At 37.6% G+C, this 20106-nt stretch overlaps 1 protein-coding gene across 1 annotated transcript in view; it reads right to left on the reverse strand.

Moving 5' to 3' along the window:
- SUCLG2 (succinate-CoA ligase GDP-forming subunit beta) overlaps nt 1-20106 on the reverse strand; it is a 115772-nt gene that overhangs the window by 78599 nt on the left and 17067 nt on the right. Inside the window, exon 2 of the mRNA XM_083869551.1 lies at nt 14804-14945. Within this exon, the coding sequence (XP_083725677.1) occupies nt 14804-14945 (142 nt within the window). The remainder of the gene's footprint in view (nt 1-14803; nt 14946-20106) is intronic.

The following is a 20106-nucleotide window of genomic DNA, read 5'->3' on the forward strand; positions in this document are numbered from 1 at the left end:
ACACAGATCAAACCTAAAGACCTATTTTTATTGATTATGTAATATTGACATCAGCCTTACAATGCTATTACCCAGGCACACAAATTTAAGGCCTTAAATCAATGGATTTGCTTTCAAAACTTTCCTTGGACACAGCTGATGGAAACAGGGATGTCTTGGAGCTAATCAGTGCTCAAGGAAAAAAAAATCATAGGCTTAAACTTTATAAATCACTGGTGATTTGTGCCCATCATCTGGAGGGACTGTCTAAAGGTTCTGTTTTTCAAATGCTACAGTGCAGAGTGCCTTTCCCTCCAAGCACTCACCAGAGTGCCAGAGCTGCCAGCTACAGTTGCTGCTTTTGAAACTTGGGACCATCTGTATTTGAAATGAGCATTCTGTACATAGTTATTCACATCCCTACCATGCCAAGACACACCAAACACAGAGTCCCAAATGTAAATGCATTCTGCCTGCATGGGTAAAGACCCAACACACTGATACACAACATGCAGACAAAAATATTTTCCTGCAAGGATGTGCTGTGAGTCAGATGCAGCCTGTTTATTTTGTACTTATAATATCCATTGAATTAACAATTAATACGGTTACAAAATTGATGTCTACACAATAATTCTCTCAAATAAGCAAAAATACGTTAAAATAAAATACTTTTATAATTATTTTTAACTTTTTAAATTTATGCAAAAGATAATTAATACACTTCATAAAAGCTCTTCAAGCTGTTTTTAAGTTTGGGGTGCTTTTTCATTTGTGTGTTTTAAAGAGTTTTCACACTCCTCCTTTCAGTTTTTCCTGCTGACAGTTTAATCTCCTCCCCTAGTAAATATAAGCTTATAACAATAAATCGTGTTTTATTTATTAAAGATATAAACAGGAATCAATACAAAGCAGGAAAGCCAATTTCCATAAAGTTTCTCTCCACACTGAGTGAAATTAGTTTTCACATGAAGATTTAAATATGCATCTGGTTGGCATTTAAGCAAAAACAAAAATATCATGCTTAAAAAAAAAAGTAGTGGCTTGAGCCAGTTCTAGTAAAGTAAAATGAGCAAAATCAATGACAATTTTTTAAAAGGTAAGCATTATGCAATGAGGAACCTGACACATTTGAGAACTGTTGCCTAAATTAGCACCAAAGAACTCCAGAAACTGTAATATAAAGTAGGGGGTTTTCGCTTTTATACTCAGGTCACTTTTAGACACAATATTGTTGATTTGGAGATTTTTTCTTTAAAAAAGACACTTGATTCATCTGTAAATATATTCTGCCTGGAAAAGTGCCTGTATGAGGCACACCAGGGAACGGGAGTGCAGGCAGCCCACATCACCCTGCCCTTTGTTTGGATTGTCAGTTTTTCCTTTTGATCTTTCTGTGCAGTTGAGGAACCAAAAATTGATTTTCCCACTTGAACTAAGGTAGAAAAAGGACAATGTTTTATTTAAGATCCTTCACTCCTGCACATAAGCCTATTTCTTTCTTTATATACAAAAGAAACTGTCTTTTTGTTCTTGTAAAAAAATATTTCCAAGTGTGGAATGGTCTCAGTGTACTGACTCTGGATTCATAACAGGGAGAAGGTGTTTAAAATCCAAATACTGGCCTCCTGCAGAGAAACACACCTCAGGAGCCTTCCAGAGGTACAGAAGCTGAGCTTCAGGGAAGCAGGTCACACTTGTTAGGTGTCTGCACAAACCTAAGCCACAAGCAATGTTACACTCAAAACCTTGTTTACAGGCAAAGAGAAAGCACAATTTACATATTTAGACACATACAGAGCCAAGAATTTATTGAAAATATACCCATGAGATCAACAATGTAGGTGCTTTTATTCCAGATTTATCTGTTGTAAGAACAAGAATAAACGCTTATATGCAGGGAAAAAAAAACTACTATAATAATACAGTTAAAACTGTTACACAACTATTTCCTAATTCTATTTCCTAATTGCCATCTCTTTTCCTGGTGTTATACTCACCCTCCCACTGCACATCTGGGTCCAAAGGTGGACAGTTTCATTCTGATCTGGGGCTGTTCTTTGTTGGAGTTCTTTGTTAGGAGGAATATGGTATTTGTTTTGATGGCTCTTCCTCACTCTTATAAAATGTGTTTTTTCTTTCCACTGGTCCCTGCTCCACTGACTTTACTGTATACAGTGAGTAGTAGGGCATTAGATTTTAGAGACATATTTTAACCCACTGTGAGACCAAATCTATTGAATTCACTAATTAATTCCTTTGATATTTTTTTGTTGGCCCAACTTGTATTACAGAATAGCATGTTGATACTGGCAAAAACCAACATTCCCTAATGCCTGCAGGTATTATTGGTACTCCTGGACCACAAATTCCCTGAGTTATTTGCACAAACTCTTATTAAGTCCTTGAAGAAATCCGAGCTCACAAACTGCTGACCTGCTCTTGAACCTCACAGGAAAGCTGAGGACACACAAATGCTCTCTGAGAAGCACAAGAACCTCCTGCCAATTGCAGGTTTCCCTTGACTACTCTGGTCTTTTTAATCTCTTTTTTCCTGTGAGCTTGGGAGGGTTCACACAGCTTTGCCCAAGCCTTTCATTTGAATCAATTCAGCACCTGACCTGTCACACAGGACCCTGTTCAGAGCAGTCTGCTGGACAGCACAGAAAATTCTGTATAATTGTGACCCAGCAGGCTGCAGTGAGGCCAACCACTAAACTGAAACCCAAGGAATGCAATCTGTGATTCTCCTTAAGATACATGATCAGCTTTTAGAACTTGGAAAGAGCAGGGAGGGCACAGAAGAAAACCAACTTCTAGTATTCTGTCACTAGATGGACACGAAAGAACCACACTCACACAGTCAGGTTGTGAGAGCAAAAAAGGAGGAAGTTTATTTGGGATTTTGACTTATATAGTTTTTGGAGTTTGATCAGGGATTGGGCAATGAGATTGATACTTCTTTGACCCCACTGGTCAAACTAGATGCCCATCAATTTGTTCTTCCAGGAAGGAATGCACAGTTTTCAAAACATCACTTTTTATTTATGTTACAATGCGTGAGAACTCCAGTACAAAAATGTAAACATCAGAAGGCTGAAAAAAATCAGGAGGACAGTATTCAATAAGGAGCTTTGCAGTTATTTGAAGACAGAGAGCATCACATACATTCACATGGCACAAGGCTCAATTATTGATAGCACTGCCCTGCTTAATTAGAAGCCTACTTGCCTTTCTCACACATCAGCCCTTTGAGGGAACACAAACATGCCACCCCCCTAGTTGTGAATTTTCTGAAGTTTCTGACAGCTTGGTATTTGTCCCTCAAGCTCCAATCACCACCTCAGCAGCAAAGATATAACTATATACATTAAACTTCATGTTTTACAGGTTTCGTAACATTGAATTAGCCGAGAAAAATGAATATAAAAGCATGAGAGAGGCTTTAGCTTTTGGTTTGGTAATCAGCATTTGCAGGAAAAGATGTATCTCAACGTGATGTGGAAAGCAGCAAAGCTGTTTCATTTAGGCTTCCTGCAAGTTGAGCTCTGTGGGGATTTTGAAGGCAGATATTATGCTTGGAAATTGAACTCTACATATTTTAATGAAATTGCACAGTCTAAACACTACAATGAGTGAGAAGTCATATCAAATAGTGGAATTTAGAGCTTTCTCAATTACTCACATACAAATGGTAACTTTTCTGGGTAAAGACGTAAAACTGGAATAAACTCCAACTTTGCAAAGAAATAAACACCTTTTGCAAAGGAGGAGAATGTGCAGCTGATTTAAGTGCCTTGAATCTGTGCTGAACCTATAAAGGGACTGACACAACAGGTGAGTAAGTACATCTCAAATGGTCACAATCCTTAATTTGTGCTGTTCAGCACCTGCTCAGCTTCAGACAAGCAGGACCATGGATCAGATGTGTCAGCAGCAGAAGATCACATCTGTACACCAGCTTTGTAACCCTGGGCAGCTGAGTGTGTGTAGGTTCAACCACTCTGCCATGGAAATGACAGGTATGCACCATCCCAATGGCCCCTCCTGTGAATCCTCAAAAACAGATGCTCTGTGTCATCCTGCCAACTGTTAAGCACTGGTTAATATTTCATTATCTTAAGGTCAGCAAGCTGCTTTGCCACATCAGAAAGCCCACTTCTCAGCTTCTGCAGAGTCATGGAATCGTGCCTGCCTGGTTTACAAATCAGATGAGGTAACAGCTGAAAATAAACCTACAGTAGGTTACTCCCTCTCTCTGTAACCTGAAAAGACCTCCAGATTTTATTGAAGTGTCAGATATACAACAGGGCAATCTTTCTTTAAAGGTAACACTTTTACATGATGTTTTGTTCATGCTTCTGCCATTTCTTACATTCCAAACTTCCCACTTCAAGGTTGAGTTCAGAATTGGTGTCTAAGGCAGTATAAATCACATTTGTATAAATTGTAGTCACAGTTTACTGTCAGAAAGTCTCTTGCAGTATAATTTACTTAATAGTAGGTAAAGAAGAAGGCTCTAAATAGCTAAAACAATTCACAGAGACAAAAGAACATATAATTAACGTTTCCCTACCTGCTGTTAACTGCACTAATTGCATCCTTTCTGCACAACTGAAAATTCTGACACAGAGGTATCTTCAGTGATATGCAACTCGTGTTCAATTACCCCTGAACCTTGGCCCTTACAAGTTTTTCTCTAGTATTGAATTTGACTGGCTTATTTTGTTTCTTCATCAGCAGAGAGATTTCTGAAGGAATGCTTACTCCAGTCTGTGGAAGTCCAGACATCTCACTATTCACAGGACATGAGAAATTCAATGTAAAACCCATAAATCAAAACTGTGAAAATAGTCACAAAGCTGCATAAGCTCAACGACACAGGAGTCTTATCCTGTAAACCAACAACATAAAATATGAAAATACATGACATTTTTTCATCTTAAAATTGTAAAATAACTTTTCCAAACAAACATCTTTAAGTACCTCACTTGGTTTCTTCTGGATCAAAGAAACAACTAAATAAATACAATCTGCATATGCACTTCAAATAGGAATGTCACTCAGAAGATAAAATAAGCAAGTTATTTATAGTGTACATTAATCATCCTATTTAAATGGCATATTACTACATGGCATGAGACATAAGCCTGTATTTAATTGGGGGGGAAGATTGCATAGGAATAGTTTTTTCTAAGCTAGTCAGATTTGCAATATTCAGCCTCGAGTCTCTCTTGTTCCACTTTTATTCCAAAATACCCAAGCAAAAGCTGTATTATATTGGAGGCAAAATGTGGAAAGGCCAGTAAGAAAATTAGCCACACTGAACATCTAATGAGCTAAACCAAAACCTGGATACAAGATTTATCTGTGGGAACTGGAACAAGAGGTAGTGTTGGATGTGCAGACCTGGCATCAGGACTAATAATCCTCAGTGGGGACAAAGCACAACACACCAGGATCAGGAAAGCTGCCACTAAACTCCATAGGTGAATCACTGGAGGAGTAGAGGGGTCAAAGACTTGGCAGGGAGTAGAGGGAAGTGCAGCAGAGGTGAATCTTCCCAGTGACTTTATATTATTAACTGTTTATACAGCAAACTCTTCTTGGTTGCCTTTCTCTTCTCTTTCTCCAAAACCCCCAGGGCTGTTCTTAAGTATTTAGAACAATAAATATATTTAAGATTTATAGCCTGAAGTTTAGCCATATTCATCTTACTCAGGTGAGCAGTCCAACTAAGCCCAGGGGAGGTGCAAGAAAAATGTTCCCCTTCATAATGATGCACAGGGAGAAAAGCTGACTTTAACTGTAGGACCAGGGAGAGTACACCACACAGAGGTAAAATTGTCAACTTCAGATTTTTCTTAATAAAACAAAAATCACTTAAAATAAGAGCATAGCTAACTTCTGGAACTAGCCTGAACATGATTCTCACTAAATGTTTTTTTTTGTGGTGACATTCTCAAGGGTTAGAGCATCATTTAAAATATACTGCGATGCAGAGTCAAGTAATATCTCCCAGTTGAATCCAGCAGGGTTACAAAGACACATTTTGTATTCATAAATGTGTTGAAATATTTTACTTTTCTTGAACCGCAAATATTTGAAGAAATGTAGACAAACATATTTAAAATTCACAGCACTTTCTCAAATATGAAGTAGCAGATTAACAAAATGTCAGAACATCCTTAGCTTCAAAAAGTGCTCTACCATTTTAGGTAGAGATTATCTACCAAAAAAACCAAAAATCGCTGCATCTTATAATCATACTTCTCAATTGCTGATATATTCAACTTGTAAATTACTCCCATCTCTGAAGATAAAACAAGCTCTTGCAAGTCATCCTAACCTTTGTAAAATACCAGTTAATATTATCTCATTGACTGGAAGAGGCTGAGAAAGAAATAGGGGATGGGAATTGTGGTATGGAGGTTGGATGTTGGGTGTTCTCTGAGCTCCACAGGAGTTGAAAAGTCAGTTGTGAGAGATTCCTGCCTTGGTTCAAAACCATGTGCTTTTATAGTAAATGTACAAGTTAATATCCTTACTTGTCAATCCACCCCATCCTAAGCTGGTCCATAAAGGAAAAAAGGTGTAATAAATTTACCAGAAACAATTGAGAAATTGAAAAAAAAAAAAAAAAAGGCAACTTTCCCAAATAAATTATATATAGCAAGTGGATAACCAACAACAGTATCCTCCTGCTGTACCCTGAGTGCCTTGGGGGACACTACGGGACATCAGGGAAATTATCATAATTAAAATCAATGATAAACTATCCTATCTTAGGACTGCCATCATTCCTTCCTAGATTTCATTCAACATGATTGTGCTACTAGTCCTTCCTCTGAGAAGTTTAAACGAAAAACAGGCATAAGCATCAATTTTGTATTTGAGACCCCTGTACAGGGGATTATCCACTGGGACTGACCACACAGAAGATGCAGCATTATACAGCACAGAGTAACAAACAAGGATAAAAGAAAGAAAACCAGAGAAGAATAAAACTTGCTTTCAGTAATCATCCCCCGAATATTTAGAAGCTGATGGGCATCTAGAGAGTGTAGAAGGAGTGATTTCTCTCCTTTACACAGCTGCTGGTGCTACAGAGAAAACATTGTTGTTTAGTATTTCATACCTTATACATAAAGTGTGTCTAATGGTTCTGATTTTATGCATAAAAAAATGAAAATTTCATGCAGCTGCTTCTCAATTACGCATCTGGTTATTGTTCTGCAGCTGCAAAAGTACCTTGAAGAACCATAAAATATGGTGTGACAAGAGTGGAATAAATACCAGCAGTCATCTTGTACCCTCCTTGTAAAACTTTACATTTTTTTACCACCTGATAAAATTCCTGAATTGTAACTCTAACTTCTGTGGCCTTCTTCTTTTATGAACAAAAATCCAGTAGTGCACTTAACACAACTGAAATTTGCAAATGCGCACACTCTGCGGCACACATTATGTTTTGAATGCAGCACCCCATTTCCAGAGGTTTTTTTTTTTTGACTTTGTGTTTTACTTTCAAGCAGCTATTTTGGAAATTTGATCAGAAATCCAACACAGAGAACAATAAGTCAGCTCAACATTAGTGTCAAACATCTGAAATGAGATTTTGATTTGTTATCCCCCAAGCCATTACTCATATTACTATAAATCTATTGAATATGAAGACATTTGGTGACAAAGAATGGTTATAAAATATCCAACTAATGTAAGCAGTCTCAAGCTTGCATTTACTGACTCACACTCAGCATGTTATTCTCTAATGAAGGGAACAGATAAGAAAAACAAAACAATTTGTTTTTCATAACAATGCATTTCAAATTAACTATTTCTGTAATTCCTCTGGAGATAGAGGGTCCATAGAATTTCCATATCTAAAATATTTTTTAAAAAGCCACAATTTGTACGTTAACTTGAAACAGAAATTTTCAACTTGAAACAGAACAATACCCAGTGGTGAGCTTTGACAAAACCTATTATTAACTTTCTTGGAAAAAGAATAAAACTCAAACTCTCAGTTAGAGGAGCTGGAAGTTTCTCCACCTGTCTTTTTTTCTGGCACGCAGGATGCAACACATGCAGCCCTTACCAACAAACTCACGTGTGGTTCAGCAGCTGCCTGGTTTTTCCACAGAAAAGGCTTTATGAGGAAAAACATCACTGAGCTGCAGAGGTGGGATGAGATCAGCAGGAAAGCAAAGGCAGAGAGCCCATGCAGGGTGTACCAAGGATGTTGCACTGGTTAAATACTGCTGCAGGTAAAAGTTTGCCACTTCTCTGCCACCTCTGGGAAGCAGCTTCTCAGCACAAGACACAGAGGGAGGAGGGAAGCCAAAGGGGAGGGAGGACAAGCAGGATTACAAGGTTCAAACCCAACCAACCCACACACAGAGAGGAGAAAGCAGCAGAACTTTAGGGCTCCTATCCAGGGGAAAGGTCCTGTAGCACCAACAGGCATGAGTGTGAAATCCTCAAATGAAATCCTAATTCCACCTTGACTGTGCCTTGTGCAGTTCACCTTCCAAGGCAGATTAAACTAAAGGCCCCAAAAGCAACATGTGAGGAAATGAAGAATGCCCACAGAAGGAACTACCATGCACAGGTGCTTTTTTCCTGGTTTGCTCTGTAGCTGTATCACAGCAAATTCCCCAGGACTTTCTAACAGACTCCCTGGTACAGCACATTTGGTGAATAAAATCCTGGAACACCTTTCCCAGCTCCTCTGATTTTCCATGAGTGATCTTTTTCACCCAGTAGATGAGGTAAATAAATTGGGTCACTGACATATTGACTAACAAGCCTCCTACAAAGGATTACTTTAACTGCAGCAAACAACATGTTGCCTTCATAATTTTTACTCTACTTTATTATTTTCAGCATTTTCAGACACAAGGGAGAATCTTAAAGTTGTTTGGACACTCCCAATATTTGGGGATTTTTTTTTCCAAAAATCAAATCACTGCAACATGGACAAATGTAGGAAAAATCCTAATATTTGCAATATTATTTGATAATATTTAAATATCATTTAAACCATGGTTAGCAATCAGTATCTGTCTTCAGATCACACAGAGAAACATTAATTTCTATGATTGCCAAGTCAAGCAAATGTGGGTCTGAGCAAAGCACTTGAGCAAGCAAAAAACCAGTATGCACACAAATGGCTTTTAGCAGTACACAACTGCTAAATATGTGCTCTAACTATGCTAAATAGGGTAACAACTGACTGGTTAGCACAAAAAAAGAAAAAGAAAAAAAAAAAAGGAAGAGGATTTTCTCAATCAGAACTCATAAGGTGGGAGAAGGGCTGAAAAAAACGGAGCAAGTGGGCACAGGGAGGAGAGGGCTATAAGAAAAAACACAGAACTGAACAAGGGACAGAAAGAGAGTAAAACTACAGACACTGACAAATTTGGTGGAGCTCTGAAATGATGCATTCAAGGGATGCCTATGAAGACTGCAAATAATGGAGTATTAACAGGTATTTTTTATCACTGAGAAGTGGCTGGAAAATGTAGATTCACTCTAATCTTAGATTTCATCCCTCTGACAAGGTGAAATCCATTAAGTGGAACAGAGAAACACTCATGCTCAGTAACACTGAACGTGGTCCAAAGGCAGCTCATCCACCACCAGTTTTCTATTAAATTTAAAAGATTGTTTTCTAAATACTTACCCATCTGAGAACAGGATCATATTAGTCAATAACTTACAGCATTATTTTGCCTGAAAGAACAGTTTCAGAAAGCTATAATTTAAGTCTAAGGAACTTTAATAAAAGCTGTCAGAGAAAATAAGAGGACTTGTGGGAGAGCTGTTCCTCACCAGCGAGCAGGTTCTCTGTGTACAGCTCCCTGGAATGCTATTGCAGCAATACATGATTTTTTTTCAACACATGTAGAAAAGGATAACCTGAGTGGCTTTAAAAAATAACTAGTTATAACCACTAAGTACATGAGGGTTTTTGAGAAATAACTCATTATGCACAGGTGAAAAATTGTTACTTCACAGTGAAGCACAGAATGGAAAGAAATAGGGAAATCATAGAAATGCTGAAAGAAGCAATTCTGCTCCCCATCCTGATGGACAGAAACAGAGAGGAAATTAAATCACATAAGCAACCCCATGATGACAGTAAAAAAAGATCAGCTAAGGAGCCAAGTTTCTTAAATAAAGCTTTATATAGAGCCACTCTGTACAGGATACTCATAGAAAAGCTCTTCCTGGTATAACAAAAAAGGACCTCAATTCACATTTCAAATATCCTCAGAAACATCAGATTCAAGGATGTTTTTAATTTTCCCCAGCATAAAAGCTCAGATTAAATGCAGACAGCATTATCACCAACAAATTCTTCATGATCTACACAAAAAGGACACTACCTACCTAAAGGTCAATTTTTGATCCCTTCTAAATGTAAATTGATTTCAAGTGGTTTTCACAACTAGTACTAGAGAGGGAAATTTTCAGATAAGGGATCTAAAACAGCATCTAAAAATGCAGTTCTCCCTTTAAATTAAAAAGCCAATGAGAAGAAAAAAACTTCAGGAGCTGAGCTAGGAAGGAGACTGGTGTTCACACAACCAAGAACTCTTTCAATATTCTAAAGAATGGTGAATAATAGGTGACAGGTAAATGACCTCATGAAAAGATGCTTCAATAAACCTTTTCTGTTCTTTATAAAATACATGTTTACCTCTCCAGCCTGATATAAAAAGCATGCCTTCAGTCCAAAGCCGAATTTTATGAGTTCCCTCATGCATAAGCAATAGAAATAGGACATGCAGAGGCTGTATTTTGTTTTATTTTTTTTTTTTTTTTTGAAAAGTGAATAAAAACCTTGCACTCAATTGAACTGCATTTCTCTGTGATAGAGTGTGAACACTGCACCTGACTGATTCCTAAATGTAATGAAACACTCTAAGTGGCTATTGCTTTTTGTTAAAATTCAGAAAGAGAAACACATGCCAAGTTCCTGACATCAATTTAGGACTGTCAGCAGTGCCAGCCACCTCTAAGTTCTCCACTGATTCAAAGAGCCAAATGACAGTGCACAGCAACCCCCTCCAGCACAATCACAACTCCTCTCAGCCCTGCCCACCTCCCAGCTTGAAATGATGGGTCCCTTAACAACTTCTCCATCAGGCAGAGCACAGAGAGCAGAGCACCAGACTCGAGGGGTTCTATTGGAAGGGCCCAGAGGAAATGATGGCCCTGGAGTGATGCACAGAGCAGGGAGTGGCAACACACACAGCACATATGGGGATTATTTCCTTAGGTGTCGCCCTGATTTTAAGCCTTCTGATCTTGTTTGCATATTTTCTACTGGAATTTCTCACGCATGTAACATCAACAAAAGTAGATTGTTTTCCCATCCCTCTCTGTGATGGACTGCTGGTTTCATCACTGGGGTCAGAGTGGTGTTCCTCTCATCTCCCAGTCCTTGATCACATTCCAAATCCTATTTAAACCCTAAATCATAATAAACTTTCTCTTTCGCTCTTCACTTCAACCTGGTGTGAGTGTTGTTCTTTCATGTCGTGAACAGCAGCACTCAGGTATTGGTGCTACAGTGCAAGGGAAATAAACAGCAGTAAGGAAATGCCTTCTCTGGCTAAACAAGCCCTAAACTAAATGAGAATTAGATCAGAAGACTTCTGAGTTAATACAAAAACAGCCACATGAGCTTCTATTCTAGAAAAAATACTTGGCTCCCAATTATTTATTTATTTATTTATTTTCTATTAAATAGTTGCATTGGAATTGTAAGAACTCATTTACAAATTAAGTTTCTTCAGAGAGCAGATCAAGCAACACCACACTGTGCAGCAAAACAGGGCAATGTCTTTCTTTCTTCTCTTGAAAACCAAGGAATTTTAACACAAACCAGAAAACTATTGTGACTGAATTTCTTGGCACTCTGTAAATACTGCCTCCTCTACAAAAGTTACACCTGAAAATTGCTTAGCACATAGAAGGCAATTAATTCCTTGGGGCTTAATTCTGTATTCTTTATTGTGTACAACTTCTTTTGAAGTCAATATTAGTGATGTCATGTTAATTTTCCTTACATCTGCCATTCTTATCTTAGAAGGGGGAAAAAATCAGTCCTTTAGTTCTATTAAAAATTCCTTGTAGACTGCTTTTTGTGCAATTGGTAAGTTTTGAAAGCATCTGAGAAAATTAACATTCAGCATACATATTAATAAAAATAGAGAGAAACAGAGGAAATGAGCAAAGTGTAACATAACTGCTGATGCTGGATAAAGGCAAACCCTTTCAAGAAGACATGCATTAACACCTCCCCGACAAGTGAAGACAGCAGCAAAAATCATCTAATCTCATCTCTTTCCATTGCATCAACAGGAAATCCAACAATAGCAGAACTGGTGAGCACAGGCCCTGCAGCAGTAAAGACAGCTCTGTCAAGCACAAAATAGTTGGTGAAATTGTGAAATTAAATTGTGAATTCCAGATTTTATGCAAACCTCCATGACAGAAATTCCTCTTCCTTCATCTGATCCCCTTTATCACACACACAGACCCATATGAGTGATGTAATGCTGTGAGACTATAAAGGAAAATTCTTGTTTCTCCTGGATTCCTCAGGGCTATAGAAAGAATTTCATGAGAACAATACTGAACCTTTGAGTTTCGAGTTTTGAGGACTTTATCCTATTTTTATCTTTGAAGTATGCTGACAAGCACCTTTTCTTGTTTGAAGAAGCCAAAGTGAAGGACAGCTGCTATGCTGCACACAGCACCTGAAACATCAGATTTTTGAGCAGGACTTGGCAGGGGAGGTTGGCCTCTCCCCATATTCTACTGCAGAATGCCTGTTTATCAATAGCATCCCTAAACTGCCTTCACTGGTTATTTTATTTCATAGTATTTTGTGTCTCCTGTAGGCTGAAGTTTCCTGTTTTCCCATATTCTTTTACTTTGTGTGGTTGTATATTCAGCTGCAAATTGTCCAGATAAACCTGAGTGACAGAAACGATATTAATCTGAGGGATCATAAAGAACATAAACCCAGCAAAATCTTGGAACAACAATGACCACAGCAGCAAAACTGATGTTCTTGATTCTTAGTTTTCAAAGTGCATGTTAGATGTACAAGGACAGCACACCACCAGAATGATAACGAGGATGTTGTTAATTATTAAGTGGATCAATGGAGCGTCAGTCATTCCAACATGAAATAGATTCCACACCATAAACCACAATTCTTTCATGCTCAGTAGTGCACCATGGCTGAATGCAAGTACATCAAATGCAGAAAGGTACCTAATTCCACTAATTTCCACTTTTTGAAGAGTGCTAACAAGCCCACACAATTAAAATAAAATTTACATGATGAAGTTGCATGAGCAAACGTTTTTTGGTTCTGGATTTTACTTTTGGTTATTTAAACACAGTTTGTTTGTTTTTAATAGATGGATATTTCTGCGATTTGCAAAGCAAGCAAGCTACAGAAGTTATTTAAAATAAACTTAGCATCATAAAACAGAGGAGGTTCACTGCCTTTAATAGAGTAATTTATAAGTCCAAATAGTCACAGAGATCAAGAATAGCAATAGTTTTGGACAGGCCAATCCATTTATGAGTTCAATCATGAAGAGGAGAGTTTAAGTGTTGTAAGACTGGTGATAAACCTGCCACAGCACCAGGCAGCAATCCTTGATTTTCTCAGACATCCAGACATGAGGACACATTCCAATTTTAAGTGCTTTGCTTTATATCCAACTTTTCCAGTTTGTACTGCTAAATGACCATAACACTTGCATTTAATATTTTGTTTCAGATATATTCTCAAATATACTGATTGCCATAAGAAGGTTTTGATCACTGAAAAATGAATCACCTTAATGAAGTTTTGGAGATTGAACAAGCCATTATGCTAATGCTACTCAGCTACTCGAGCCCTGATGAGATCTTGGATATGAGTTGAGTTGAGTTAATTTACCTTCCAGAGTGCAAAATTGAAATGCATTTAACTAAGTGGCCTGTGCATTATGTAAAGCATAAACCAAAAAAACCTTCCTGTTACTACACAATTAGACTACAATAATGTCTGGCCTCCGGCACTTCGATGTTTGATATATTAACAAAAGCTAAATGAAAAGAGGAAAATTGCAACTTTAAAAAGTAGAAAAATTCTCTCTGTTAGAACAGATTGACAAAGTACTTCAAGACTTTCTTTCTGAGGGAAAAGCTATTACATCAATTCATTTCTGACCCACAATATCATCTTTTGTTCACCACACCAGAATGAGGATGTTGTCAGAGAAACAAAATAAAGCTCGAGAAGCAGGGTCTTCTCTTTGGGCCACTGCCATGTCCTTCTGTGATGGTAACTCAACTCACCTTTGCTATTTCTTCATTTGGACACATACATTAAGTATCTTTTAAAATGGAGAGGCCACAACCTTTTCCTTGCTTTGCTTTTTAATAGAGTGAATTTTTGTTTGAAAACAGCTTTTTACACAAGTTCATTCGTTACGTATCCTTAAATTATATCAAGTATAGAAAAAAAATTCCTCAGCAACTGTTCATGACATTCTGAATTATTATAATGTTAATTAGAGAATTCACATTACATGCTGCATGCAAAACATTGGAGAAATAAAGTTCAAAGTATTGCCACTATAAACTTGTTCATAAATAAAATTAAGCACTTATTTATGGCCTGGATGAAATATCTAAGCTTTTCAGTAAGCATGAATTTAAAGACTGTTTAAACTTATTAGAAAACAATTTATTTTCCAGATTGCTACCAAGTGAACCAGAGTCCTCCCATTATCAGTCAACTTACTCAGTCTCTGAGCAGCCTCCAGGGCATCATTTGCAGAATCAGCTACAAAGAATCTCTGAACTGTAACCCCATGGTCTGCCATTATTTTTTTGCTTTGGTACTCCTGCAAGTTGAGCCATCGTCTGGGGGTTAATTGAACAGCCTAGAAAAAAACAAGAGGGGAAAATAACATAATGCTCATTAAGAACAGTTCATGAGACAGCCCACTGAGCTCTTCCACCTTATGGCTATCTCAAACCAGCAGTTAAACAACACCCAGAGAAAAGGTAAAACACATATTGATTTACCTAAGTGCCTTTTCTTAACATCTGTGCATCCCAAGTACTCTGAAAGCTACAGATATTTTTTAAAAGCTACACAAGGCTCACTTGGCCAGACAAAATGTCTTGCATTTAATATCGAGGCAGATTTGGCTTGAACTCCAAAGTCTATTTATGTTTTCATGTTTTCCTCTGCTATAAAAATAGTATCAGACTCTTACATTAAAACAAATTCAGTTTCATATCCTTATTCAGTTAAATATCCTTATTATACAACATTTCATCTAATTCTTCCCTATAAAATTATTCCAGTGATTCTGTGTGTTTGTTGAAGCATATCTGAGAAGAAAAACAACTGACATGGAATTAGCATTACTCTGTAAGAAACTGTGCACAAATACATGTATTTTCAGTGGTCTGCTGTCTGTGCTTTGCTCGTTGTTTGTTGAGGACACCAGCAGAGCCACATCAGCCACGCCAGGCCGACAACAGCTGGAGAATAATTCCCTCCTCATTCCCAAAGTGCCACTTTGGATGCCCCTGTGGGAATACAAACATACCAACACCCCTTGGGTACAAAGGCACAGCAAACCCACACACACAAAGACACCACATTTGCTTGTCCTGGCAGAAAACCTCGAGACTCTACAGAAGCCACAGGATCCTCACTGAATGGTTTTCAGAAAGGACACATCCTCCACGCAGGATAAATTGCTCCGCACAAAAGCAATAATTAAGGGGCTGGAGCTGACTCCTGGCAATGGTATAATCCCATTTTGTGCCAGCCAAGGATGCTTTTCCCACATGGAGAGACAAACTGCTGTCCTCCTGGCAGCCAGCCAGCATCAGTTCTTGGTTTCTGCTGAAGTAAGGAGCACAGCAAGCAAGCCAGTGCTATGTATGTAGAAACGTTGGACAAAGAGGTTTATTTACTATTCTAATACTTTCATCTCTAACAGCATGATAAAAAAAATCATTAACCTAATGCAACTTCATACTGAAAACAAAAACCCTCCATGCTAAAGTCTTTCAATAACCCACCCTCTCACAACACTCAAGGTTTACAGGCTGAGATGTTTCAAAAGCAAACTCCCATCTGTTCTATTCTCTTTGAAACTCAGCACAAAAGATTGATGCATAAAGAAAACAAACCCATCTTTTACAGTATATAGCTGCATGTTTTCTGTAAAAGTGACTCCCACTGAACTTAAACAGCTACAAATAGCTCAGGATGACATTTTAAATCCTTTTATGCATAACCTGATTAACATATTTTAGAGGAACAAAATGGCCCTGTCAGTTTGCTCTATGGCTATCTCTAATTCTACACATCATACAGACACCTCATATGATTTATATTCCTCCATTCTATTCACAGGCAATATGTCATTAGAGTTATGCAATACTTCAAATAGAGGGTCAAAATTTAAAGTCTCTTTCATATTTGTTGACATTTAATTTGTTTCCTTATTATAAATTCTCTGCTAGGCTCTAACAATTATCACTTCAGGATCATTTCCACAAAGGGATTAACATTAGGAGCCAGAAGGAACCCTCTTGGTTTATCTAAAAATTTCTACAGGTCACTAATACAGCTAATAAAATTTCAGTTTTATAATTTAAGACCAAGTCTTCAAAACAACTTTTATTCATAACCTGGAATGATAAATCAGTTTCACATGTAGGTATTACTAAGCTGATCTAAATCAAACAAATAAGAAGGAAAATATTCAGAAAATTTCTTTCTGGGGAAGACTTTTGTGGTTGTTGCTTGATGGGAACTGCAGTGACCTCTGCTCCCAAACACCCTCCCAGGCGCTTTTGGGAAACAACAACTTTACAACTCAAAATGTCCCACAGAGATACTCCACTGATGAGATGCTAAAAATCTTATTACATATGCACAAAGTGCAGACATGCATAAGCATAGGGACACATGTTCTCTTACAAAAATTGGACAATTAAGATATTATGACAATATTTCTTTCTTAAATTATGAACCAGACCAGTCTGAGGAACACAGAAAAGAAAGAAGAGAATAATTCCTTTGAAAAGTGTCAAAGCAGTCCTAAGCGTGATGAAACAAAGGTCTGCTCAACAACACCTGGCACAGAAAAGCAAAGCCCACAAACTCCAGGTTAGTGAGCACTTTTTTACCCCTGCTGTATTACATTACATAATTCTAAGAGAGACCATTTTACTGAGCGCCAACTGAGAACTTTCAATCAAGCCTTTGCACAAAAGACAAACTCCTGGTTGTGAATGAACTGCTTGATAAAATTAATAAGTACCTGAAGTCTCTACCAGAAGCTCTGAAGTGCGAGGAACATGAAAAACTTGCTTTAAAGCACTTGCAGGATACACACCATATGTCATGAGGACAGCAGGAAAACTAAAGCAGCTACAAGAGATGAAATAAAGCACAAGCTTTGAATCTGTAAAGGTGATGGCTCTTTCAAGACCATCTAGAAAAATCAGAACAGCTGTGGACATGCATTTTAGGGTGAAGACAAATAAAAAAGTGACCAGGAAATCTCAGAAACATGAACCAATTTCCAGTCCAAAATGCTTTGGTTGCAATCAATCTGAATTTATACAAGAACATTGAATCCCTACCCTACAAATACATTTTTACCAAGCATTCTCAAAAATTTCAGGTGGGCTTCAAATGGCCTAAATTCTTGGGCATCATAAACGTTTGTGCATTCTACAGATAAATCCACAGGTGAGACTGATGGTAAGAGTGCTAATGCACAAAGGCACAGCCTCAAAACTCCAGGGAAGAGCCTACAAAGGTTTGAGAGAAAGCAATTTCTCACAGACAGTCTTCTACAGGCAGCCATAATCCAACCCTTCCCCCTGAAAGTTATTAGAAGGAGACTTTAGTCCAGCACAGAACACAACTCAGTCATCACAGGTTTTTGTTTTACTAATTTTCCTGTTTTACAGCTGTTTCATTGCTTACAGCAGCATCAAATAGGACTGTTAGATTTGCCAGTTCAGTTGCACCTCTCAACAAAGACTAAAGAATTAGATGGTAAATCAGGATCAGAAAAATAATCCCAATCTGAAAGAGGGAATGGGGGGAGCAACTGAAAGAGAACCTAAAGCACAGGAAAGCAGAGTCGAGCTTTTAGTAATTTCTGTTCATTATTGATTCTCATTACCTTCTATTCCCAGTTTACCCCTGCTTGAATATTTTACGTCCTCCCCCCACACATTAGTCAGAAAACACTTCAGAAAACACCAGAGATCTCTCAGATTTTTCCATGAAGCTCAGCTAGCACCCAGGATGTTCCAGAAGCTGAAGATGTGCCTGTGTTTCATCTCTTTATTGCAAAGTTGGGCTGGAGCACAAGGAGTAGATCCAGCCCCACCAGCCTGTGAAGAAGAGACTGGAAATTGTGTGTGGATTTTAGTAAACCCTCACCCCCTGTGTGACATCTCATCTTTCATCTTCATAAGATGACAGACAAAGAGCAAGAAAAATTTCTACTGGTGGCATTTTTCTGTTTTCCTTTCATATGGGAACTTTGTGTTGTGTATTGATGTACACACTGAAGATGCAGAGTGGCTCTTATTTGAGATTCAGATCTGCCTGGTAAATCAAAAGGTGTTGTTTATTTTTAAACCACAAATAAGGTTTAAAAATAAAGCAGTCTGTAAAACTAAGAAAACATTACTAGCAGCACACAGAAAATAAAATGTTGTTATTTAAAATAATAAAGCTTTAAAGAGGAATTAAATTCATCCTAATAAGATATTTCTCAAGATTAAATTTCTACTGTAAGTGCTTATCAAAGAGATTAATATACTTAAATAGGGCTCTTTTACAACTGATAACATTTCCTGAGAGGCTGACAACATCATCAAAAATCACAAAACTCAAGTAAGTGGAACAAAAGGCCTCAACTGAGCAGTAACATGAGGTGAGATGAAGGCAGAATTATTTAATCAAGTACAAATTTCAAACCAGATTTTCTCCTGCTGGCTAGAATTATTTGGCTTTTTCCAAAAGCACAAAATATTGGTTGGTTTTCACCTCTAAATCCCCCTTCCCTTCTCCAATCTCCAAGATATTTGTTACCAGTCAGAATCGCACTAATGCAGACCAAAGGTTTATAGAGTGAGGAGGATTTAGAAAACTACTGTTACTGGGAACTGTGTATTTTGTTCTGAACAAGCTTTGTTTTCAAAGTTCCTTCTTTATATAAGCAGAGACCATATTTGGTCCCACAGCATGATTAAATGAGTAGCACACACATGAAGAAATCAAATATTTCTTTTTGATCATCTTAACAAGGTCAGGTTTTGCAGAATTGTATCTGTGGTTTATTGACAACTGCTGGAGAAAAAAATTGATTCTTCATATAACCTGCATAACCTCGTATTTACAACCTTTTTGTTTGGTGGGTGGTTTTTTTTAATAAAATGCTAAAGGCTCTGCACAAACAATGTATTTGTGGAGCAGTTGCATTATTCTTCCACTATTCCATTTGCCAATTCTAAAGCTGCCACATGACAACAAAAAAATTGTATTATTTAAATAATGAGGGCTAAAAAACTAGCAACTTAGTTAAATCAGAGTGGAACTACAAGCACATTTTCTAGCAGAAATTTGCTTCAATATCAAAAATAACAACCCCAACCAACCAAAACAAAAACCAAATGAAACAAAAACCACATCAGCAAACAAAAACCAAACCCTCCCCCCAAAAAAAACCCCCACAAAATCAAAAAACACACAAAAAACCCAAAGAAAAAACAAACTCAAAAAACCCCAAAACAATCAAAAAAGTCCCTCCCCTCCCAAAAAACAAAAAAAAACCACCAAAAAACAAACAAACAAACAAACAAACAAACAAAAAAAAAAAAAAAACCAAACCAACCCAAACAGATTTAGAAAACACTGCAACAGAAGCATCGTTGTTATATATGCAGCATTAACTACTCTGATGTAAAACATCTTTCAGATGACCCAGGAGGTATCTTTTGAGTGCCTGCTTTTGGAAAAAGAAAACACACACACATAAAACCAGAAGA

This window comes from Zosterops lateralis, assembly GCF_965231275.1.
Source record: "Zosterops lateralis genome assembly, chromosome: 11".
NCBI classification, from domain to species: domain Eukaryota; kingdom Metazoa; phylum Chordata; class Aves; order Passeriformes; family Zosteropidae; genus Zosterops; species Zosterops lateralis.